Source organism: Eumetopias jubatus, unplaced genomic scaffold (genome assembly GCF_037043125.1).
Source record: "Eumetopias jubatus isolate StellerSeaLion01/CBP00866 unplaced genomic scaffold, mEumJub1_p1.0 scaffold_6, whole genome shotgun sequence".
Classification (NCBI taxonomy): Eukaryota; Metazoa; Chordata; class Mammalia; order Carnivora; family Otariidae; genus Eumetopias; species Eumetopias jubatus.
Window position 1 is genome coordinate 105,776,489 of NW_028274812.1, and position 26,734 is coordinate 105,803,222.

Here is a 26,734-nt window from a genome sequence, read left to right on the forward strand (position 1 = left end):
TGAAGATGGTATGCACGTATTTATGAATTTTTTAAACTTTTTTTAACTTAATTTTTTTCTTGAGAGAGAGAGAAAGAGAAGTGGAGGATCAGAAGGAGAAGGAGAGAATCTTAAGCAGGCTCCATGCTGGGCATGACCTGAGCCAAAATCAAGAGTTGGACATTCAACCAAGTGAACCACCCAGGCGCCCGTTTATGGTTCTGTAGTAGTTTGTGGAGTCGATCTTCTTCTTCTTCTTTTTTTTTTTTTTTTATTTGAGTATAGTTGACACAGTGTTACATTAGTCTCAGGTCTACAGCTTAGTATCTTAAGTATTGTATAGTGAGTCAATATATCCCATACGTTACTTCATTATTAGTACTTTACTTGCCAATTTACCAATCTTATCCTTGAATAAACTTATGGATGGGTATCAAGGAGTTCTGTTGAGTCTACCTCCAAAGTATCTCAGTTCCATCTACTGCTTCCCATTACCAGTACCATCAAGCACTACTTTCTGTTTTAGAGAACCGCAATAGTAAACTCCCTGGTCTTCCTGCATCTGGTCTTGCCCTATTTCAGTCCATTCTCCTCACAACAGCAGAAGGTTCTCAGAATGCAGTTAGACCTTGCCACTCTTCTGTTTAGGTCTCCATTTACCCAGGACATTCTGGTTTAAGCCAGTTATCCAGGTGTAATTACTGATAATGCACTCTTTCACACTCACAGAGTCCTAATTTAGATAAATCATGTGGTCCACCAACTTAAAGCTCTTTAGTGGTTTTCAGTGCACTTAGAATAAATTCAGACTTCTTATGGTGGCCAACACTGCACTGTATGAACTGACTGCTGTCCTTTTCTCTGTCCTCATTTGTTCATTTTTATTTCTTTAACTCACTATTGTCATCTCTCAATATCTCATTCAAGCCAAGTTCTTTGCTGTCCAAGAGTCTTTGCACATGTTCTTCCTTCTACCTGGTATGCATCTCTCTACCCTTTTTCCCCACCAGTGAGTGGACTTTGAATGACTACAGCCCTATATTCCTTGAGGTCTTAAATCTCAGCTAAAATGCCACCAGTTTGAAAGGCCTCCCTTGACACCCTGACTAATGTAGATGCCTTTTCTATTATAGGTTATTTCAGCAACTTGGGCTTTTTTTTATATATCATTTATTATGACTTGTAAAACTTTCGTTCATTGATATATTTCTTTGCTGTCATAAGATCCTTGAAGGCAGAGATCATGGCTGTTTTTTCCAATATGGTACCCTAACTCGTAGCTTCGTGCCGAGTATTTATTCAGTAAATATTTGTTGAATACATGAATGAAGACAGATTAAAAGCCAAAACTTGCTTTAGTCTTGCTTCTATAAAACAATACAAAAAATAGTGACCTGTTCTCTGTTGAGATATCTTCGCTAAAATCAATACTAACTCACTTTTGAAATGGAAGAAATTAATTGCTTATCAAGAGTTTCAGGTCCAGTTGTTTTACCACACATATATAAAAGGGAAAAATCCCTTAAAAGAAGAGAGGGAGAGTAAGTGTAACAAGTTTAAAGTTTGGAGCTTATTAGGGGTTTGTATTCTAGATTTCCTTATCACTGTCAACATTTAATTAATTATACATCTTAAAGTTACGGGTCTTCTCTATCATTCAACAAAATTATCAGTAATCAGGATCATCTTGTTCACTATTTGAGAGTAAATGAGAACACAGTAGAAATACAATATTTAGTGTATTATTTAAAAGTATGAATTATTTGAAAAAGTTTAGTTTTGGTTTTTGTGAGGAGCCTGTAGCCTGGTTGTAAAGCATTAGGATAAAATAGGACTTTGCAAGGATATACTTTGCAAATAAATGTCAAAAGTTCTAAATGCTATTTTAACAAAGTAGTTTATAAGGTCAGATCAAAACCTTTGAACAGCTAATATAACTAATCCTATGTTTTTCCAGCTATTCTTTAGCTACAGGTATATAATGGCTACACATTTAAACTCAAGTTTATGTAGTTTTGAGTGCTGTTTTTTTGTTTGCTTATTTGTTTTACTTTATAGCATAGCATTTTCTTCTGATACAATATAGTTTTCATATTTTCTCTACAATACTTTAGACCAAGGACTAGCAAATAATGGCCCATGGGCCAAATCTGGCCCTTTGCCTATTTTTGTAAATAGAATTTTATTGGAACACAGCCATTCTCATTCTTTGATATATTGTGTATGGCTCTTTTCACGCTACGATGGTAGAGTTGAGTAGAGGTGACAAAGTGTATGGCCTGCAATGCTGAAAATATTTACTGTTTGGCCCTTTACACAAGTTTGTTGACTTCTGCTGCAAAGCATATGAAGGCAGTGACTGTCTGATCTAATCATCAGTGTTCATCCTCTTAGTGCCCTGCTGGAGTCTGACCAACTCCAGAATCCTACTGCAGGTTTAAAAAGCTGAAAACCTTTACTCTTATTTCTATAACCATTGTACTAAATTTGGAACATCTTGTAAATTTTATTCAAGCATGGCAAAGATAAATCCTACTTGTCTAATAAAATTTTCTTAGCTGTGCATGTCAAAATTGTATGTGTGTGTGTGATGTTTAGTAGACTGATAGAAACAGATTTCAGAGCAAAAACTAAATTTGATATTACAGAAATACCCATAAATTAGTCCTAACAAACATGTTTTTTATTCCTTCAATTTTGATACTTGCCATTTTATTGTTGATTTTTATTTGAAGGCTTTTACACCTTAGCAAAGTAGATTTGAAATGTTTAGACAATGCTCATCCACATATTAAAACACTTTTCTTCCAAGAGGAAGCATAATAATTTATTCTTTTATAGCTGTTGTGACTTAAGTGCATCTTTTTCTTCCTGTTTCTTGATCCAATGTAATTAAATAATAGATTTTATTTCATAATTTTTCAAAAAGAATAAATGGGAAATTATGTTTGGCCAACTTGTTTATATTTTTCCATGGCCTTCTAAAGCTTAAATGGGATCCTTTCTCTCTGCAGTAAAGGAAAATGAAATAGCCCTTTCAAATCAATGTTCTTGGGAAATGAATGTTAATTAAAAAATACACTTTAACAGAAACATTTTTCCCCAGAAAGATCTGATAGTTAAATCTAAGTTAGATGCTCCTTGAAAATAATGCTAAAATTTTTAATAACTATTCAATCATTTAAAAACCAGTGCCATAAAATATATATACATAGCAAAGTATAATTAAACTAGTTGCCAACTTAGTCCTTATTGAATAAGTTTTAGTTTTTATACGAAGAGAACCTTTTAAAAATCATACCTTCTCTTCAAATTATATTTGTATGTCTTATATGCTATATTCATTTATCTTGTTTATGTTGAGAAATAGTTTTCTTTTAGCATTATAAAAATAACGGCAGATTGGGAATAAAGAAGTCCTGGGTGCCTCAGACAAAATAACAACTAGAGGATTCTTTCATATTTGCATAGACTGTGATAGCTATTTTGTGTATATTTAAAGCCAAAAGTAAACTCAGGCACTTCTCACGCAGCGTCATTCAGTGTTTGTAAGTACAGTGGAGTAGAAATTATTAACTGGTTTGACTGTTTTTATCCTGGTGAAATATTCATTCCTGACTATTATGCAAAGTGACATAAAAACAAAAACAAAGCAGTTTTATAATATAAAGAGCTGCTCTAATCATTGGGCATTTCATTTTCTTTAATGGTTTCTATACCTGTCTATGTATGAGCTATTGGTGGGTATTACACATTCAGCTCTTTTCATTTTGGTTTTACAACCTGTCATACATGTTTTTTAATGCTACTAAAACCTGTATATACAAGAAAGTATTTAGATTAGTGTGTGCGGGGAGGGGAGGCGAGGAAAGGTGGGGGTGGGGTGGGGCTGGTTTGAAGAATTAGTTTGAACATCTGAACAAGCCAGCTAGCAGTGTCTCTGTTAGGCCCAGGAAGACAAATTTTAGACTGTTTACACTGTAAGTAAAACTCAAGTAGTTTTGGAAAGTAACTTTTGGATATTTTTATCAGGATTTTTATATATAAATTTTTAAAAATTTTATCTTTTAGTGGTTTGTCCTGGTTGTCTTTGGGAATCTGATGAAATTGTAGATTGCCTCCCATCTAAACATTTTATATGCAGTTTTAGAAAGTTCGTAAGCCCCAGGATAAATTTCCTCAGCCACAAAATATTTACCTGATTAAACAATCCCTTACCTTTTAAAGCTAAAGACACAATTTGAATTGTGTATCTCTTTAACTGTATCAGTTTAAAAGAGATAAAGTTAATTGTAGCAAATTTGAAAAATATTGAAATAGAAACTAAATAAAAATCACTTACAACTTTATTATCTAGATAAAACTACTCAGTGTCTTCATGTATTTTCTTATTATCTCTTTCTATTAATGAAATTTTACTTCAAAAAAATTTTTATCATTACTGTACTTCTGATTTGCATTCTTCTGTTTAAATTTAACATTTTATCATTAGACTCTCTCCTGCTGGTGAATATCCATAAAAACATTTCCTATGGCAGAGTAACATGCCATTGTGAGGAAGCTATTTCTTGTCAGTAGAAGTGTATGCCCTTTCCAGGATTTTGCTGTTTTAAATAATGTGCAAAATAACATCCATGTTCATAAATTCTTGTCAATATCTGATTATTTTCTAAGATAGATACCTAGATATAAAATTATAGGGTCAGAGGGTATTATCTTCGTTAGCACACAAGCTGAAACTGCCCTCCAGAAGATTCTGTCTCTCTAGCAGTGAATTAGCTTGTTTTCTGAATTCTGTCCTGCAAAGAGCATTAGCATTTTTAAAAATCTGCTAGTTTAAGAGGTGTGAAGTAATAATTTATAGTTTTTTTAATTTGTATTTATGATCGCATTAGCCACCTGTATTCTAATGTGACTTTTTTATTCATATCATTTGCTCATTTTTACTTTAGGGTTTGAATGTTTTCCATGAGCTTTTTATGTATTTAGGATAGTAACATTTTATGAACTCCTTTAGAAATCTTTTTCCCAGGGTGCCTGGGTGGCTCAGTCATTAGGCATCTGCCTTTGCTCGGGTCGTGGTCCCAGGGTCCTGGGATCAAGCCCCGCATCGGGCTCCCTGCTCAGCGGGAGGCCTGCTTCTCCCTCTCCCACTCCCCCTGCTTGTGTTCCCTCTCTAGCTGTGTCTCTCTCTGTCAAATAAAATCTTTAAAAAAAAGAAAAATATTTTTCCAGCATGTACCTTTTCATTAAGTCTTTTTTTTATGCCAGAAGTTTTCATTGTAGGTGTAATCCAGTTCACTGATTTTCCCCCCTTCAACAGTAACGCTTTTATGATTAGAAAGTTCTTGAGAACTGATTAATATTCCCATGCATTATCTTAAGCTACATTTATTTATTACATTTAAAATTGCACCGTTGTAATTTATTTGGATATACAGAATGAGACAAAGATTTAACTTTGTTATGTCTCAATATACAGGGATACATATAAATAATTGTAACTGAATGTGTCACTGTGTTCATATCATAAGTGCCTTTTTTAAGGGATTTTTTTTTCTATTTCGCTGGTATTTGTGCATCCCTAAATCCATGATGCCCATTTAGTTACCCTTTTTCTCCATGCCTTAATATTCGTGTATAGATATATGTGTATGTACATAGAAACATCAGCATGCATAGGGTTTTTTCACTTTGTTACTTATTTTATAAAAATGGGATTATATCATACGTACTTTTCTGCATCTTGTTTTTCTTGCTAAAAAATACATCATTGAATTTTCTTTAAGTCAATTAGTGAAACTCTGTTACGTTGTTTTTCAGAATTTCTTTTGGGGTTTTTGTTGTTTTCTTTTTTTTAGTTTTTGACAGTTTTTAGACCTAACATTTTATTTATTTTTATTTTTTAAAGTTTTTATTTAAATTCCAGTTAGTTAACTTACAGTTAATGTAAGTTTCAGGTGGGGGCACCTGGGTGGCTTAGTCGTTAAGCGTCTGCCTTCGGCTCAGGTCATGATCTCAGGGTCCTGGGATCGAGCCCCACATCAGGGAGCCTGCTTCTCTCTCTCCCACTCCCCCTGCTTGTGTTCCCTCTCTCGCTGTGTCTCTGTCAAATAAATAAATAAAATCTTAAAAAAATATATTAGTTTCAGGTGTACAATATGGTGATTCAGCACTTCCATACAACACCAGGTGCTCATCACAGCAGGTGCACTCCTTCATCCCTGTCACCTATTTCCCCTACCTCTCACCCACCTTCCTTCTGATAACCATCAGTTTGTTCTCTATAGTTAAGAGTTTGTTTCTTGGTTTGTCTTTCTCTTTTTTTTTCCTTACTTGTTTGTTTTGTTTCTTCAATTCCACATATGAGTGAAATCATACGGTATTTGTCTTTTTCTGACTTATTTCGCTTAGCATAATACTCTAGCTCCATCCACGTCATTGCAAATGGCAAGACTTCATTCTTTTAATGGCTGAGCAATATTCCATTTTACACACATATATATATATATATATATATACACACCACCTCTTCTTTATCCATTTATCAGTCGATGGACATTTGGTGGCTGCAGAATATAATTTACCTTTTCTCTATTGATAGCATTCTTTTTTCATCATATTTGATTAATCTTAATATATATTGTCAGATTCTTTTCCTCCTATTCCTGCTGGCAATAGAAGTTGTAGCTCCTTTCAACTTCAGTTCAGATACTGAATGTGAAGAAATATATCATTTTAATTTGCCGTCTGACTACTAGTGACTATGAGCATCTTTATGTTGGTTGACATTTGGATTTGCTCCTCTTGAATTGCCTGTTCATGCATTTTTTTAAAGATTTTTTTTAAGATATTTATTTATTTGACAGAGAGAGACAAAGCGAGAGAAGGAACACAAGCAGGGGAGTGGGAGAGGGAGAAGCCAGCCTCCAGCAGAGCAGGGAGCCCGATGCGGGGCTCCATCCCAGGACTCTGGGATCATGACCTGAGCGGAAGGCTTAATGACTGATTAAGCCTAATTATTGATTAAGCCGAAGCCACCCAGGTGCCCCTCTTCATACATTTTTCTAATGGATTTCTTTCTTATAAATTTCTAAAAACATTAAGTCATTACATCTCTTAAAATTGCATTGCAGAATTTTTTCAAATAATCCATGAAAATGTTTTAAAATTTTACATATTCATGTGTTTTTACTTTCCTTTTTGGACTTTCAGCTTTTAATAAGGATGTCTCTCCAATACTTTATTGTATATATTGTGTCCTAGACCATCTTATAAGATTTTTATTGTTTTGTTTCTTGCCGTTTAATAAACCACCTCAAAGCATAGTGGGTTTAAAAGCAAAAATCACTTGGGGCTCCTGGGTGATTCATTTGGTTGAGTGTTCAACTCTTGATTTCAGCTCAGGTCATGATCTCAGGATTGTAAGATCGAGCCTCACTTTGGGATCCACACTTGGTGTGGAGCCTCCTTGAGATTCTCTCTCTCCCTCTCCCTCTGCCCCTCCCTCCCTCTAAAAGGATCATTTTATTATTTCTTGTAGTCCGATGATTTGGCTCAACGAGGTATTCTTTTCATCTTGCTTGTAGCCTCTCACTTAGTTGCAGTCAGATGGTACCTGGAGCCATGTCATCCGGAGTCTTGACTAGTATGCTTAGGAAGGCTGGAGCTCCCTCCTTCCCTATGTAGACTCAGTGCCTCTCCTCTCCGTCTAGTCTCTTTATATGGTCTATCCAGTAGAGTCTACTTGATGGTACCATACTCTAAAAATGTCAAAAGTGGAAGCTGCAGCAGCTTTTTATTGTCAAGGCAGGAAAGTCCTGGAACATCACCTCCTCTATGACTATTGAGGAGAACAAGTCACAGCCCAGCCTAGGTTCACTGTGGGAGAGAACTTTCTAAGGGCATGAATACAGGAGCCATTCACGGGGGTCTTCTTTAGAAATTAGCTCCCACAAGGCCTAGGTTTTCTTCACAGACTACTAGCTGTGCATGAAAAGGTCTCCTGCACCCTTGGATGTAGGCCCTGGATCTTCTTTCATGATTTGTATCATTTTGTATTTTACATTTTAAGTTTTTAATTTACCTGGAATTTATTTTGACATATGGCATAAGATGAAATCTTTTTTCTCTTTAGTTAGCTGTTTGTCAAACCATTGATTCAATAATTCTGTTTTCCCACCGAAATAAACTGACCCTTTCCGTCGAATTTTCATCTATTTCTCATTCTATTCAATTCTATCCCATGTAATCTTTCTTCCTTTTTATTCCTTAATCCTTCCTTTTCTCCCTGCACCCACCACTCCCTTTCCAGTGCAGCCACTACTGCTCCAATGTCCTAATACAGTTATATCCTAATTTTCACTTAATTCGTTAGTCACTGTTTACCTTGTTTTGACTCTGAGATCACCTGAATCCATAACCAAGCTGTACAGTATCGTATTTGCATTTTATTGTAATTTTTGTTTTATTTTCCTTGCAGCAATTGTCTTACCCCTTTGCTTAGTTCTGTATTTATCTGCCAGTAATTCATACCCAGCTCTCAATCAAGTGTGAATCTCCTTTCATTATAAATAAGAAAAGGTATTTCCTGTGATTTCATCTTTCTCGGGAATACCTTTCCTAGACCCCCTCTGTCTGCTTATTCCAGTCTGGAGAGATTGCTCTTTACCATCCTGGGTATCTACTGTCATGTCTTGGGGATTTTATTTCATGCTCTGTAGCATATTTATGTCCTACACCACTTCCTACAAGGAAGTAAACCAAGGAAAATTCTTCCTTTTTCCTTATTCTGTTATTTTGCTGGAATATCTTGTCCATTAGCTTTCTGAGAAAGAGTTCATGATTGTGTGTCAGCCATACCCAGAAATAAATAAATAAGTCAAAAATAAGAAAAAGAAAGCATCTATGGAGGTAAATTTTTACATAATTTGCATGTCTTAAATTAGCTTACTCTACCTTTAGAGATTTTTGACAGTTTGCCTATATGCAAAAACTTTTAGGTTAGAAATTATTTTACCTCAGGATTTTGAAGCCATTTCTCCGTTACTTTCTGGTGTTAAAGGTTGTTGTGGAGATGAAATTCTAATTATTTAACCTTTACATGTGAACTGTTTTTTTCCTTTATTTCTGTAAGTTTCTAGTATCTACTATTTGTCCTCAGAATTCCAAAACTTCAGAGTAATATATCTAGAATGTTTTACATATCATGCACCCCACCCCACCTTGGCTGCCTTTCTGATCTTATCCATAACCACTCTTTTCTATAGCCAGATTAGCCTCCTTTCTTTTCCTCTCTCTTGTCCAAGAATGGTCTCGCCTCAGAGCCTTCATCCTTCCTATTCCCCCTGCGTGGAATGTTCTCCCAGATATCCAGGTGGCTCACCGCCTTCTTGCTGGTTTCTGCTCAGGTGTTACTTTAATGAGTACTTCCCTGATTACCCTTATAAAATAACAACCCACACGTATCTCTCCAGCACACCTAATCCTACTTACTCTTTTTTCCCCTTCTTAAATTTTTTTTTACTCTTTTTGTGGTAGCATAGGAATTAGTATGACATGTTAAATTGTTTATTATGTGTCACCTGACCCTTAAAATATAAGCTCCATGACAGTGTGGACTTTGTCTATTTTGTTTAATGTTCTATCCCTGCCATCAAGAGTAGTGCCTGATCCCAGAGTCCTGGGATCGAGCCCCGCGTCGGGCTCCCTGCTCAGCGGGAAGCCTGCTTCTCCCTCTCCCACTCCCCCTGCTTGTGTTCCTGCTCTCGCTGTGTCTCTCTCTATCAAATACATAAATAAAATCTTTAAAAAAAAAAAGAGTAGTGCCTGGTTCTCAATAAATATTTGTGAATGAATGAGTGTATGGTGACTTGGTAGGCCCTTTTTCATCCATTGTGTTGAACAATTAGTAGATACAGTCTGGAATCTTATGTTTTTCAGGGCTATGAATTTTCTTGAATTATTTCTTCAAATGTTCCTTTCCCTCCATAGTATTCTCTTCTAGAACTTCTGTTCGGGGATTTTAGACCTGGATTAATCATCCAACTTACTTTATTCTTTCTTATTTTTAATTTATTGTCTTAATTACTTGTACTACATACTAGGTTAGGTGCTTTAGAGAAGTAAAAATGCAAAGTGAGTTTTCTGCCTACAGTTATTTATGTATTTGTAGTACTTATTTACATATTCACCAATTGCCATTATCACAAAAGTAAATCATGTGGGAGAGTTTTTCCCTTCTAATCCATAGCTATGACTGTGATACTACATTACTAAATAGAGCACAGATATTGATGGGGATGGGATGACACCAGAATCTGTAAACATATGACACTTGAATAAAATTAGTTGGTGAAAATTCCCCTTCCCAAATCCACCCTTCCCTACAAGGAGGCAGAGAGGACTTCTCATCAGGCCCTGGGCTCCAACTTTTCACATGAACTCCGACACACATCCTTTGGGACAGAGAATGGTGAAGGTACAACAGGAATGAATATTTCTTGAGAATCTGTGCCAGACACTTTGCATGTATAATTTTTTTAAAGATTTTATTTATTTATTTGACAGAGAGAGACACAGCAAGAGAAGGAACACAAGCAGGGGGAGTGGGAGAGGGAAGCAGGCTTCTACTGAGCAAGGAACCCAATGTGGGGCTCGATCCCAGGACCCTGGGATCATGACCTAAGCCGAAGGCAGACGCTTAACAACTGAGCCACCCAGGCGCCCCTTGCATGTATAATTTAACATGGTCCTTGCACAATCCTGAAATGCAAGTGTCATGACATCCATATTAAAAATGGGGACTTGAAAATAAGACACATTAGTCATTTGGCACAAGATCATACACCCAGGGTTAGAGCGGAAACATTAGCTGCTAACTTTGAATTTAAAGTCTTTTTTTTTTTTTTTTAACATTTTATTTATTTATTTGAGAGAGGGAGAGAGAGCGTGCGCTTGCAAGTGCAGGAGCAGGGGGAAGAGGAAGAGGGAGAAGCAGTCTCCCCACTGAGCAGGGAGCCTGACTCAGGGCTCTGGGATCATGGACCCTGGGATCATGACCTGAACCTCAGGCAGACACTTAACCGACTGAGCCACCCAGGCACCCCTTAATTAAAGTCTTAATAGCACATTCAGACTTCTAAACTAATTGCTGTGTGTCTAAGAGTAGATCTGTTATGGACCGTATGAAAAAGATTTTTCTACTTCAAAAACCAAACTATGTTTACCCAAAAATATTTACAGAAATTTGTCAGAGACTTTTAAAACTCCATGAAAACTATATTAAGCTGTTAATTCTGTCTAAATTCTGTAAAGTACTCAATGTTGATTGGTCAAGTTACTGAATTTTACATATTTAAATATTAGTTTATATGAGGGAACTATTAAATATTAGTTTACATGAAGAAAATGGAAAAGTTAGCTATCTACTAGCTATGGGATACAATGGAAACAGGAAGTTATTGTCCAACAGACTTGTTCCAATCCCATCTTAGTCATATAAATGCTCTGAGCTGCTATTCCCTTATCTATAAAAAAACTATAAAATATTAATATCCCTTAATTCATAGGATTTTTGCAAAGATTTGAAAAACTAACAATTTTAAAAATATGTCAGATATGGCAAGCATCTTTTTTTTTTTTTTTTTTTTGACAGAGAGACACAGCAAGAGAGGGAACACAAGCAGGGGGAGTGGGAGAGGGAGAAGCAGGCCTCCCACGGAGCAGGGAGCCCGATGTGGGGCTCGATCCCAGGACCCTGGGATCATGACCTGAGCCGAAGGCAGATGCTTAACCGACTGAGCCACCCAGGCGCCCCCAGTTATGTCAAGCATCTTATAGTGTATTCGATAAATGCTAGTTTATGTTCTTGTTCTTCATATTATTGGTGCTACTCTTCCTTAAATTAAGTCTCAGAATCTAGAATTATAATTTCCATCACTGGATCACATTGTTTATTTGGAGGAGGACACTTCCCACCCATTTCTGTTTTTAAATTGTCTGAACAGAAGCATTTTTAAAAGGAAATGAAAATATTCTACTTCTGGTATTTAAGGAAGGAAGTAGCCTTAGTTAAGTCTGAAGACTCATGTGATAATGGGCATCTAATGTCCCTCCAGACTCACTTTTCACCCTTCTGCCTTTTCTGCACCCTGGGAGGCTCATCTCTTTAGATCTCTCTTGCCCTCTGACTTCTGGTTGAGTTTGGCCAGTGGGAGGCACCAGCAGGACTGCTGAGTGGGATGAATGAATGTAAGGCCGAAGGTGGCTATCTATGGCAGGGTGGACTTGTCCAGCTCCTGGGCTCAGGTGGTGGCTGCCTTCCCCTTACCCCTCTAAGCCTAGGGTTCATAATGGCCTCCTGTTGCTCAGAGAGCCAGGAGGGTGCCACACTACCCGTTGTGGTTTCCCTAAACCTTCCCCACATCTTCATAAATAGTTTCTGTTCAAACTGTCCTCCAAGTTCCGGGTTTAACTATGCCATCTTTTTTTTTTTTTTTCCGCCCAAGCCCCTGACTGATATATTCAAGTAAATATCAGTGATCCCACATGGGTCATCCCCAAAGATACCCCAGACACACATATATTAGCTGAGAGTCAGCCAGATAAATTATATAAATTGAAGTTTTCTACAAATCCTGATTAGAGTTGGAGGCACAACTTGATTTGCCTTTAGGCTGGAAATTCATCATGGCTAGTATCTAACTGAGCTAACTCCAGATGAGTCACAATATTTTCTTTAGACATTTCAGATAATCTGTAGCAATGTCTTTGAGACTCTTTTAAGATTAATAACCTCTGTGTGGTCTGTGGAGACTACATTAATGGAGTTTGCATTCTGGAAGGGAAGCCTTCTTCTTGTAAAGAGATCTTTACACAATAGGGCGATAAGTGGTAAGCTGGCTGAAGTCCTACAATGTCCCCAGAAACACAATGGAAAGGGGGTGATTAGGTCTATGCTTGAGTTAGAGGAGACCTCAGAGAGGCTGTGGCCCCTCGCTTGCAATTTTTGAAGGATGTGGGACTCTGTCTTCTCTATGTTGTCTGCTTTCTCAGAATGTGACCGAGGGAGTGTTGTTGGACGGTTGTATCATTTTAGCTTGATGTGAAGGAATCTCTTAATATCCTGGTTTGGGTTTAAGTAACAATCCTAAAACATTTTCTCTGCTTACCAAATTATCAGTAGACCTTTTTTTTTCCCCCCTTTTCTTATACAGATTACTTTTTTCATCTTCTAACCAAGAATGAGTCATTCCTAAGCAATATGTTATGCTCTTATGGTGCTTTTTAGTCCTCCAAATGCCTCTACCACATTATTTCATTTTATCTTCACAATGACCTGGTAGTGTAACAAGATCTGTACTATATCACCTTTTGAGCCCTTTTTAGTAACCTTTTTAATTCTTGAGTAGAGGATGGGACTGACATCTGAGCTCAGGAAACCTGACTTTTCGTTTAGTTTTACATATATGTCTTCTAATTTGATAAATACTGTATACAACATTGATTGGTTTTCCTATGCAAGCAGTGTTTGAATACAAAATTTGAATAAGGGCTACTTTCTCTGACAGACTGAGGGGGAAGTATATACAAATTATCTCTGTTCATCATATGATAAAAGCAGAGAGCAGATTAGAATCAGATACAGACCAGTCTTTCTTATGCATTAGTAATTGCATTGCTTTAATCCCATTTTGCAACTGACTTTGGCTTTCAAATGTATCTGGAACTACTGGGTAGGATACTGGAATAATTAACTCTATCACCTGCTGATTTGAGTACCATGGTGAACATTATTGTAAAATAAGTCATTAATGCTAGATGACGATCCAACCTCATACTTCCTTCCACACTTACACAATTCATTGGATTGGTTGCTATTTCTACTGGTTAAACTAAGTAGTTTTTTTGTTTGTTTGTTTGTTTGTTTGGGAAAACTGACTCCCTCCTGCACCTCACCTCTTTAAACTTTTCTTTTTTATTTCTTCTCTCATTGATGCAAGCATTTAATTATGAAGCCAAAAGTAAACTATACCTAAGGTTAAAAACTAGAACCAGAAGGTAAAAGCCAAAAGCATCTTTGGAGCTCATTTGTTGTTCACCTTTCTTTAGTTCCTGTTTGAAGAACCCGAGGACCAGAAAGAGCCACTCTTCTGTTTAAAACTATAGCTTCAAGAATGTATGTACATTAAGACATGCATTATATTTCATGTTGGGGTGATTCGACATGAGAAGGGATTATGGAAGCTGTTAGTTCCCTATCAAAAGAACTCTATATAGTTTTTTCCTTTAACTTTAGATGAGAGTTGTTTTTTAAAAACTTGTTAAGAAAGGGATTTTAGTGATAGATACACTGTATGCATAGAAATATGTATATATGTATATATATGGTATATATGTATTGTGTGTATATATGTATATGTATATATCCAAACAAATTATTTACATCCTAAATTTGTTTATGGTAAAATAAGTTGCTAGTGCTAAGCAGTAGTCCAATAATAGCCTTTAATCTTTGTGAATACTGGAAATGACAAACTGGCCCTGAAATTTAAATTTTCATTTCTGAATAAATGTAGATAGCAATTTTTCAAGGATTGCTATATGTTGCATGACAATGCCTCACGTAAACATCAAACCATAGGCATCTTTAAAAATTTTATGAAAGGGAAAACAATGGTTTTGGAAACTTTTTTAAAGTTAATGATTTTTTAAAGCTTCTTGATTAAACTGTGAATTCAGTTTATGTAGTAGTCCACATGGAGATAATCTGCTGAGTTAGACCATAAAAGGAGGTAATAATCTAATTGCTCTGGACCACTCTTCAAGATACACAGTACTGACACAGTAACCACACCTAAACTGAGTTTCATAGCAGACCCTTGCCCTCCTCATGCATCGAACGGGTTATAACACCCAGCATCAGAAGCTATAACTCTAAAATTATAAAGTTGGCACTTTCTCCATGTATTTTCTCAACAGAAGGACCAAATTATAAAATTGCTTTTGCTGAAACAAGGGTAATATTAATAGAGATAAAATTAGAAATCAGTTTTCCTTATTCCTCATGATTATTCTTTAGGATTACTTTATTCTTTCCATTTGGTAATTTTTCTAATCATTACATTGGTCTTTGTGTGGTCTGTTGTAATTCACTGCTTTTAATAACCCGATCTAACCATGAAGATTTAGTACGAGACCTGTGTTTATTCCTAAACATTCTGGGGTGAAATGAAATCAGGTTATCATGTGAAAAATTAGGCAAAGTTCCAAAGAAAAGTAATTAACTCAGTCTTTTACCTGTTAGATTTTTGTCCTTTGGAGAAATAACTAATGGCCACAACTCTTTGAGTGGACACCTTTATAGAAGACTGGGAACAGAAGGAAATATGGAAGGAAGCACAGAGATGCCATGAAAGAAGCAGAGAAAAAAAGAGTTATTTTTAATTGTAGACAAGAAAAGTACACATTTTGTAATCTACCAAAATGTTTATGCTTTTAAATTTTTAAATGCAAATAAAATGTACACCCTTAGATCTTTACACCATATCATTTTCAGTTATTGAGTAACTAAACGATAGCTATGTAGAATGTTGAGCAAAGTCAAGATCTACCATCTTTCTACAATTGTAATATATTTTAGTTTATTTTTGAAATTTTTATATTTAAATTCAAGTTAGTTAACATATAGTATATTATTAGTTTCAGGGATAGAATTTAGTGATTCATCAGTTGCATGTAACACCCAGTGCTCATTACATCAAGCCCTCCTTGATGCCCATCACCCAGTTACTGCATATCCCTACCCACCTCCCCTCCAGCAACCCTCAGTTTGTTCCCTATAGTTAAAAGGTTCATGGTTTGCCTCCTCTGTTTCTGTATACTGGTTGAGGCAGTTAAATAGTAGTCTAGTTTTAATGGTTAAATAGTAAATAATTAAATTTTAAATACTAACTATAGTTAGTTAATAGTATAGTATTTAAACTATAATCCAATTTAGTATGGTAGTTAAGGTATAATCCAGAATAGTATACTATTTAAACTATAACCTAGTTTATTACTTTAACTTCAACTTAAAAAAATTTCCAACATATCCTTTTGCTTACTTGCAAACCTTGATGTGTTTAGACTTTAAAGTTGCTTATGAATAACTTCTATGCAAAATAGTTTAAAAGAAAACTTTCAAATGGTTGTTCTCCTGATTTCATTTTTAAATAAGAGTAACCAAAGAACTAGTTCCTTGTCAAGTTTGCTGTTCTTATACAATAAATGCAGTCATTGTTTATTGGATATTTTTAAAACTTTGAGGCTTATATTGAGGGTGGCTTGGTAATTCTTTAATGATTAAAGAATTAAAGGTAATATTTTATGTATATAAATAAAAATGAATTCTTTGAGTTATGAGATACTGATAATTATAGCTTTATCATATTTTTTAAAACTTGACTTAACTGTGTTTGACTTACCATTCTTAAAAGAAGAGTTAAAATGAAACTCTAAAAAGTTAGGCACATCTTTTATCAATTTATATACTTGTTTATATTTCAGATGTCTAAGATAGTGGAAGACCAATCACCAACAAAGAATAAGGAGATCATATGATAGGAAAATACGAAGTCATATATCTTACATTTATAGTGTCCTGAATGTTAACTGTATTTAGTTACAAATCCATTTCCTTTCAAACATTTGCTTAGTCCTCAGTCCTTAAGCTGTGTCTGCATGAAGCAACTGGCTTGTATGTTTTGATCCAAACCATTTTTATTTTGGCAACCATTTCATTGCCAGCAATGAAAATGTTTTGAAAGGCAAATAAATGTTTTTGTGGGTAGACTTCTCTATGCAATGTAAGGCTTGATTTAATGATCAGAACTTCCTGTATTCTGAATAAGAAATTAAACTTGGAGAGAAAGATAAATGGCTTGATGTTAAGCATTTATTATTTAGTACCAGTTTTTTGTACTTGACTATCTCTCATAGGTTTTTTTATAAGGGTTAAATGAGATAATATATAGAAGACAAGAAGCATAGGATAGTACATTCAATAAATGTTAACATTAAAAAAAAGTTTAAAAAAATTAAAAATAAATAAATAATTAAAGAGTATTAGTTTCTTTGCTTAAACATGCATGATACATGTGCTTATCTCCAACCATTCTGAAACCACACTAAAGAACAGCAAAATAATTTAAAGAGGCATAAACCTGTAAAGACAAAATGGGTAAAGATTAAATAACAGCTGAGATATGTTAAAAAAAATTATGGAAGCTTAAAGGTGGATAGAAATGCCAAAAGTTTAAAAATTCTGAGAAAAATGAAACCTTAGAACCTTGAAAAAATCAGGATTGAAGGTACCTCTGAAGAAAGAAGGATTGGATGAAAACCAGAAAGATTTGTGGAAAGTATAAAGAAGCAATTTTATCGCAGTCCCTGTCAAAACCATATAGGCAGTCAACTATCCTTTATCCATTTGGCAGAATACCATAGGTTTACTCTCTGGAGAGGTTGAATAAAACAAACTCTGCTATTAGAGATTCTAGGCAGAGAGACCACCAACATTCAATTAATAGACATTCTAAAAAGAATCCAGAAAACCGAAAGAAAGAAATTTTCAGAGTGATGCAAGAATATTTACCAGACATGAAGGACAGAAATATATGGGTTACAGTATCCTTGTGAGTACCAAGAAAATATGTGAAGAAAGATGCTCACCAAGGCACAGCAGCATGAAATTTCAGAATTTCAGGTATGAAAAGAACAACACTAAAAGTTTTTCAGAGGAGGAAAAAAAGTCACATAAAGGCTTAAGAATAACAACAACTAACTTCTCAACAGCAACATTTTAAGCTGGAAGACAGTGGAGCAACGCCTTTAAAATTCTGAGGGAAATGGTTTTTAATCTCAAATTCCATACTCAGTTTACCAACTGAATATGAAGGTGGCTTAAATGAATTTTCAGAATAGATCTTTAAAATTTTATTTCCCATAAACCCCTTCTCAGGAAACTAGCAGGGGTATTTTTCAGCTACAGCCCCACCACTGGGGGAGGAAGAAAGGTGTTGCAGTTTGAGCTCATTTTAGTTTTCTAGTTTTCATTCTGCCTATTAAAAAAAAAAAAAATCAATATTCTTTAAAGGAACATAACAGAATCCAGAGTCCTTATAAGGCATCATTCACAATATCTCAGATAAAATTCCAGATTCCTTAAAATATGAAGTAACAGGCAACCATGACTTATACCCCAGAGAAAAAACAAAATGAAAGCTGACTGCAAGATGACCCAGTGTTGATATTAGCAGATAGGGGTTTTTAAAGCAGCTATTACATCTATACTCGAGAATAAAAAATCTACCAAAATAAGGACGTAAACTAAGAAAGAGCAAGAAATAGAATCAAGAAATTAAGAATCCAAAAGGAATAGTTGAAAAATTGGAGGACTCCAGATGAGATGTCTCTAAGGGAAAACAAAAACAATGAAACTGAAAGAAATCCTTACATGTTTCAAATCTCTCAAAGAGTTTGAGATCAGTGTTAGAGTCACAAAAAAACTAAATAAATAAATAAATAAGCAAAGAAACAACTCAAAGAAATTATTAACTACAAGAAAAATGTTTTTAAAAATTATAAAAAGAAATTTGTTCATAGTAGCCAAGCTGTAATAGTGTTTACACAGTCTAAAAATATAAACACTGGGTATTAATTTTTTTAAATTATATTTTATAGATAAGATCAAGAGGGGAGGAAGGAGGTGGTTAAATAAGAGGCATCTGAGAACACTAAGTCTTCTTTATCTTCCATAGTAAGAATTGACACTCTTTCAAGCTGAAGAATAAAGAAAACAAACATATTATAAGCATATTTCCAATATGGAGGTAAATAACAGCAGGACAAGCTGAACAAGTTGAAAGTAGTTGCCTCTTGAAGCAGAATCACTGAAAAGAAGTGTGGTAAGGTAGTCCTGTCTGTCATTATAAAACTTAAGAGTATTGCTTGACTTTTAATGTTATATACATTTTAACTTAAATTTTAAAACTGTTTAATTGAATTCTGTATAACACACAGTACAGTGCCTGGTACAAATTAGGTACTCAATAAATGGTAGCTATTGTTACTGCTAAGATTATTAACTCTCCTAATAGTCATTAAAATCATGGGGTACCCATTTCAAATGGAAAAACTATATTTATAAACTGACAAATCTAGGGAAGTTATTGATGTATCTGATTTCACAGTTATGTGAATATGTGAGTAGTAGAGCTAGACCTGGAATCCAGATTTCTGAACTCTTTCAGTCACAACATGGAGGCTCAGAGAGGATCGATGGCTGAGAAGTACAGTTGTAAGCAGAGCTGTCCTTTCATCGTCTGACCTAGAATCTGGCCTGGTAAATAGTGAGTGATGGCCCAATGGATAGAAAGACAGACAAATAAATCTTGGGCCAGGGGACAATCTAGCTTTTCATAACATAGCTTTTCATAACATAGCTTTCAACAACTCTTGCCTTTTACTATTTATTTATTTACTATGTATCCTCAAAAGGTAAGATCTAGGGATTTAGTCAAAACCCAAAGGAAAGAGGTGCAACAGAAGTGTGGTTAAAATGGAATATTTTCAGGATGTTAATAATTGTGAAATTAATTTGCTGTACTTTTAAGACCTTTTGGAACTTTAGAGGAATCTTTCTGCTGAATTTATGTGGGTCCCAGACAAATGCAGAGTTTATTGACTTCATCTAACCCAATTCATTTATATCAAAGATGAGGAAACTGACAACTGTCAATGGGAAATGGATTGCCAACATTTGACAAACATTTATAAATTGCCTGTCGGGGAATGGTGGTCTTGGACCAAGAGATATTATTCAAAATGTAGTTGGGAAGTGAGAGTATTAAGTAACTGGTTGAGGAAGATAAAGAAGAAACTCATTGATGAGTATAATTAACATGTTGTTACCTGAGCATATGAGTTTCATACCGAGGTTAGATAACAGACACTATTGTATGAAGATAATCATAGGTCTTTTTTCTTTGATAAAATTATTTTGAAACCTATATTTTAAAGGAGAAAGTGCTGCATCCCATAAAGAATCAAGAATTTCTCATAATTTGAGTATAGTTCTATATTAGGACTCTCCAGAAAAACAGAACCAATAAGGGATCTGGGGGAAGGGGTGTGTGGGGGGGTGTGGATGGATGGATGGATAGATAGAAAGATGGTAGGTAGGTAGGTAGGTAGGTAGGTAGGTAGGTAGGTAGGCAGGCAGGCTGAGGAGTCCCAAGTTCTGTAGTTGGCAAGCTGGAGACCCAGGAGAGGTGAAATGTAATTCCAGCCTGAGTCCAGCCTGAAAAACAGGAGCTGTTTTAGTCCAAGTGAGAAGGCTAGAAAAGACCAATGTTCCATTTCAAGGTAGACAGAAAGGGTCCCATTCCCTTTTATTTGGCCTTTATGGTTTTTTTAAGTTTTTATTTAAGTTCCAGTTAGTTAACATACAGTGTAATATTAGTTTCTGGTGTACAGTATAGTGATTCAACACTCCCATACAACACCCAGTGCTCATCACAAGTGCCCTCCTTAATCCCCATCTCCTATTTCACCCATCCCCCCACTCACCTCCCTTCTGGTAACCATCAGTTTTCTTCTCTGTAGTTAAGAGTCTATTTCCTGATTTGCCTCTCTCTCTTTTTTCCCTTTGCTTGTTTGTTTTCTTTATTAAGTTCAGCATATGAGTGAAATCATGTGGTATTTGTCTTTCTCTGACTGACTCATTTTGCTTAGCATAATACTCTCTAGCTCTATCCATGTCATTGCAAATGGCAAGATTTCATTCTTATTTATGGCTGAGTAATGTTCTATTTTATATATATACCTCATCTTCTTTATCCATCAGTCGATGGATACTTGGGCTGTTTCCATAATTTGGCTATTGTAGATAATGATGCTATAAACATCGGGGTGCAGGTATCCCTTTGAATTGGTATTTTTGTATTATTTGGTTAAATACGTAGTAGTGGAATTGCTGGATCATAGAGTAGTTCTATTTTTAACTTTTTGAAGAACCTCCTTACTGTTTTCCAGAGTAACCACACCAACTTGCATTCCCACCAACAGTGCAAGAGGATTCCCCTTTCTCTACACCCTGGCCAACACCTGTTGTTTCTTGTGTTGCTGATTTTAGCTCTTCTGATAGGTGTGAGGTAATAATGTTCTATTCAGTTCTTCAGTTGATAGGTTGAGGTCCACCCACATTAGGGAGGGCAGTCTGCTTATTTTACCTATTCACATGTTAATTTCATCCAGAAATACCCTCACAGTCACACCCAGAGTAACGTTTGACCAAGTGTCTGAGCACCTTGTGGCCCAATCAAGTTGACACACTAAATTAATCATTACAAATGCACGAAAGTGTGAAAATAGAATTGAAATTATTGGAGTTTAAATGTAGAATAGTATCAGAAAAAAACCAAGAAATATAATGAGAATGAGGATATAGTGAAAAATCTGTGAGCCACAGGCTTTAAAGACCACATTGAAGTTAGATAATAGTGACTTCTCATAGATCCTGGAACAAGAATTACGGGCATTGTATTTGAGCAAGATCGTTCTAGCACTTAAATCTAGATTGCATCACAATTTGGAGACACTGAAATTTTGAAACCAGTAAGCAAATAGCCCCACAAGCGTAGATTAGGATGAATTCTGTGGAAGTAGAAAGCAAATTCAACACCATGAGCCAAGTAAAACAAAACAAAATCAACAGAGGTTAGTGAAAAGGTAGTAGAGTGAGGAAAATAAAATGAGTTTGAATGTTAGTGTCATTGAGAGCAATGAGAAATTAAGAGGAGATTTATTTGCAGGATCAAAGATTAGGCATTTAAGATGACATGTAAAATTTAAAGGACGTTTATGCTCAAATTCCAAATAAAGTGTCATAAAATACTTCAAAATGCAGACATGATGGGTGTTAATATGCAAGGGGAACTTTTGTCTTTTAAACAGTTACAGGGGCGCCTGGGTGGCTCAGTCATTAAGTGTCTGCCTTCGGCTCAGGTCATGATCCCAGGGTCCTGGGATCGAGCCCTGCATTGGGTTCCCTGCTCAGCAGGAAGCTGCCTCCTCCCTCTCCCACTCCCCCTGCTTGTGTTCCTTCTCTGCTGTTCTTTTTTTTGTCAAATAAATAAATAAACAATCTTTAAACAGTTGTTACAAGTATATTATTTTTTGTTTACTTTGAAAAACAAATAATATTTATCAGAAAAAAACATGCTGTACCTGAGTTGCTATTGTGGTAAAATAATAATGTCTTGTAGCACGATATTGTACTAAGTTGCTGTTACCATACCTTTATCCATATAGTTAAGAAAATTAAGTTTGTATACTCATTCTACTAGTGATTGGTCTTAAGGTATTTTTGTGTTCCGTTCTTTCTTGCATATTTTATATCACAATTAAATATATACTACTTTCATTATAATAAAAAATTGTGAAATGCACCATTATTTCATGTTATTCTAATTACTACCAGAAATATTTAGCTTGCAACAGTGAGTAGTGAAGTAATTACAACTTCCATTTAGTTTCAAAGATTAAGAGATCGAGGGATTTCTTAGAATATAGAATCAATTTTTTTAACACTGAAGGTATTAGGAATATATTGTGATTTTGGTTTCCTGGCTCTAGAATTGCTTTCACGTTAAAGGCACCAATTCTGAGCTCAGCATTCTGTGGAACTGGACTGACAAGCTGCTAACCTGTTTTTTAAGCTTTTTAAGCTTTATATTGTTAAAGAGGTGTTTCTTTATTCTTTTCTGGTGGGCATGAACAAAAATTTCTAGAAGGAAGCCAATGTGTAATACACAGTTCTACTGTGTGATCACTGTAATTAGCTGATAAGATTGCTCACCTCACTTTATAGAGAAGAGGTCAGAGTTTGGGAGAGGTAATTTTGGAGCATGAGGCACATCAAGGCAGATAGGTTTGAAGTAGCACAGTGATCATGTTCAGTCCTGAGGAGTCACTTCTTGAAAGTCCGGGGCGTATTAGGAGAATTCTAGCAGCGCCCGTGCTAGTAAGGGCACAAAGTTAGGTGAAGGAAATTAGTGCATCGGATAGATGAAAACTAAAGTTAAATTTTCCTGCTAATTATGACCACATACCATGACATAAATTCCAGATCCCTATGGTAGTCATCTACTGGTTTTCAAAGGTGTTTTAAAATGTCCAAGTGTCCTATGCCTTTATTTTCCATTTTCTATTTTTTCCTGGTTAATGTGTTTGTAAACTGACATTTTGAAGAGGATTATAAATACAGATGATTTATTGATATGTAGTATGGATAAGTGATTAATTGGGGAAACTTTTGGGATATATATACTTCTCCTGATCCTTTCTTAACATAGGTGAAATTACTTCCGTCTGTATAGTACTTTGTCAAATCCTCACCATCCTTTGTGAAAGAAAACAAAAGTTACTTGACAGGGCTGCCTCCTGGTTCCCTGTACGTTCCCTATATACGTCCACACATTTAAATGGATACTGAGCCCATATTCTTCTCCACACTGATTGTGTGTATTTTATACTGTGATAGAAATGTTTTTATTTGAAAAAAAACATGTACACTTATTTCCCTGACACTCTGCCAGTTTTTAGAAAAATATGTTCAAATTTTTCCTGCTGAAAACTTTTGGTTTCTGAGTAGATACATCATCTTTTTAAAACCTTTCCCCCAAGATTTCTTTTTAAATGGCTCACAGTTAAATTTAAATTTCTATATTTAGGTAGAATTATGTTTATATACCAACCACCAGTATCCAGGAAATTCAGTGGTAAGGCTGACACATAGGGAGTTTATAGTCTATTTTGTAGTCTGTGTATTTAGACAAGGTTTGAAGCTTACTTAGCAAAATCGCTTAAACATTCGAGCAGAATTTCTCTAGTACAAATGCACTATTTGATTCCTTATTATTGTTAAGATAACAGTGTGTCACTTTTTAAAGATTAGTTCTCAGGAATATGTTAGATTTATTCCCTTCAAAGAAGAATGCATTTAGGAACAGCCTTTATATGTAAATATTTTTATAATATTGGATAGAGATGGTGTGGTGCAATCACCGTGGTTTGATCAAATTTGGAAGAAGTTACAGGCACATATTTGTAGTGTTTTCTCCAGCATCTTTATTTTTTTCATCTGGACATATTTTATGTTCCTTCCAACTAATCAAAATAAGAAACCGATTTTGCCTTTGCCAAAAAATAGAACTATCATTTTTCACATTCTTTTATTTTCCAGGTCATTTTCAAGTAAGATTGTGTTTCTAGGACTTCTGAACTCCAGAAAACTCTCAACTTTGTAGATATAAGGGCCCAGATGAACATTTCAGGGGGAATCTAACTTTTCATGCAGTATGTTTTGTGTTGTACATTCCAGATACAGTTAACTTTTTGTATGCATGTGATTAGTGTGGAAAGAAATTAATGCAGTCCAGTATTATGATTTATGGACTGAATCCTTTGCCCACTGAAGACTTGCCAAAACTAAAACTATTTTTTTTCCTTTGGATATTAGAAACAGCTACTGTTTTTGTTGATCTTTTAAAGTTCTGAATGGGCCTATTTCAAATCATACCAGCATGGGAGCTCAGATTAATAATATACTTATTCAACTAGTGATACTGAGTGAAACCATTGCTCACATGGATATGAGGATAAAATTTCATAAAATTATTTTCAGGTGCATTAATGCATTTCTGGAAGCTGCACATGATTTTTCTTTTGCATGAAAGAAATCAGGGATTTCTGTTTATTGTATCAGTTACAGGTGGGCTTATAAGTTAATTTAATGGCATTTTTTTACTTTAAAACATAAGACATTTCACTTTCAAAAGCAGTAATGTGATTGCCAGATTATTCCCAAAGGTTTTTAACTCTTAGAATATTTATCTCTCTTGAGACATCATGACTGTAGTATACTTAATTTAGATTATGGAGAGAAAAAAATCCTAAGTTCTCTTTGTTATTAGTTACAGCAAGCCGCTGAAGTTTCTCAGCTTCGGGGAGCAAGGGTAATCTCTGCTGAAGACCTTCTGTTTTTGATGCGCAAAGATAAGGTAATATAAAACAATTTCCTTGTATTAACATGCCATGTTTGGTGCTTAATTACACTTATATAAGGAACTGTATCATTCTTATACAGCTTTCAAATTGGAATACAACTATTAAACTGATGTTTTAGTCTTCATAGTTTGCACAAAATGGTTTATTGTAAGAGAATTGATTGTTCACCAAGGGCCAGGGCACTGATGTAGATCTAGGCTGCCAACTAATTCTCACTTATCCTTCCCTATCTCTTTCAACACTTTCATTGCTACATAATATTCACTATGTATCAATTATGTGCTTTGTTGGAATACGTGAGATAGAACTGAGTGGCATATTTATTTTTCTTCTAATTTTACACAAGATTACAGGCTTTCCCAGGGTTTGTTTCAAGGTTTATTCTGTGACACTGATTTATAGGAAAACAATCAATCAGTCAAGATGAGTCTTTCAGTGGCATCAATATAATAATGTCTAGAGTTTTTATGGTAAAGGTCTACCTTTCTTACTCTTTGAACTCTGGTAATTAAAATATTTAAGCTGGGCACCTGGGTGGCTCAGCTGGTTAAGCGACTGCCTTCAGCTCAGGTCATGATCCTGGAGTCCCGGGATCAAGTCCCACATCGGGCTCCCTGCTCAGCGGGGAGTCTGCTTCTCCCTGACCTTCTTCCCTCTTGCGCTCTCTATCTCTCACTCTCTCTCTCAAATAAATAAATAAAATCTTTAAAAAAATAAATAAAAAAAATAAAATAAAATATTTAAGCTGATATTTACCTGTCTAGTTTTGTCCTATCTCCCACGAGTAGCTAGTTGAAAATATTTTATAATGTTTTACATGTTTTTAATAACGGTGTCATCTAAAAGTTACATGTACAAAAACTAGTGGAGTAACTACCATGTGTTATGTATGGTAGCTGCTATCCCCAGTGAGCAGGCAGTGTTTTGTTTCTGATGGTCCATCTTTCACTTCTTCATTGTTTTTCCCTGGCCTTTTCATTACACGTACCCATTCCTCTTCCACCATTTTTGTATGCTCGTGGCTGTTTTGTTTTGGTTTTTTTTGTAGTTTTTTGTTTGTTTGTTTGTTTTTTATCAGAAGACATTCCATTAACATTTTGGAGAACCTTGTTAACACCCTTTCCAATATCCAGTTACTTTATATCTGTGAAATCTTTTAATTCTGTTTGACTGAAGGTTGACTAAACTTAGATCAAGTATTTTCTGTCTTCCTCATAGAGTAAGATTCAGAAACCTACAAACCACACCATGACTCGTCTACCATTAAATTGTATAAATTCTTATTAACAATTTGATCTTATGAGGAATATGAAGGAAGAGAAAAGAAATGTCTTCACTATCAAGAAGCTATAATCTGGTTTAGGAAATCTGTATGATTTAGTTAAAGAAGCAGGATTTCCAAAGTTGTGTGATTAGACGAGAGGCAGAAGGATTTGTTGAAGTGGAGGTGTCTGAGACTCATGCAGTTGTACATAGAATGGACCAAATGCAAAGGAACTAGCCAAGATGCTGGTTCAGTAATCAAGGCAAAATGTGGTGAGCATGATGGCTCTGGAAGTGGATAGGAAAGCAGATTTCAGGGAGACAGTAAAGAGTACAGGATTTGGTGACTTCATTATACTTAGAGGACCAAGAAGTAATAGAC

At 35.3% G+C, this 26,734-nt stretch overlaps 1 protein-coding gene across 3 annotated transcripts in view; it reads left to right on the top strand.

The window, feature by feature from the left end:
• The window catches only part of SUPT3H (SPT3 homolog, SAGA and STAGA complex component), a 548,140-nt gene that overhangs the window by 370,099 nt on the left and 151,307 nt on the right, over positions 1-26,734 (top strand). For all 3 annotated transcript variants that reach the window (XM_028097860.2, XM_088023956.1, XM_028097856.2), the window contains one exon: positions 24,996-25,082. In XM_028097860.2, coding sequence (XP_027953661.2) covers positions 24,996-25,082 — 87 coding nt within the window. The remainder of the gene's footprint in view (positions 1-24,995; positions 25,083-26,734) is intronic.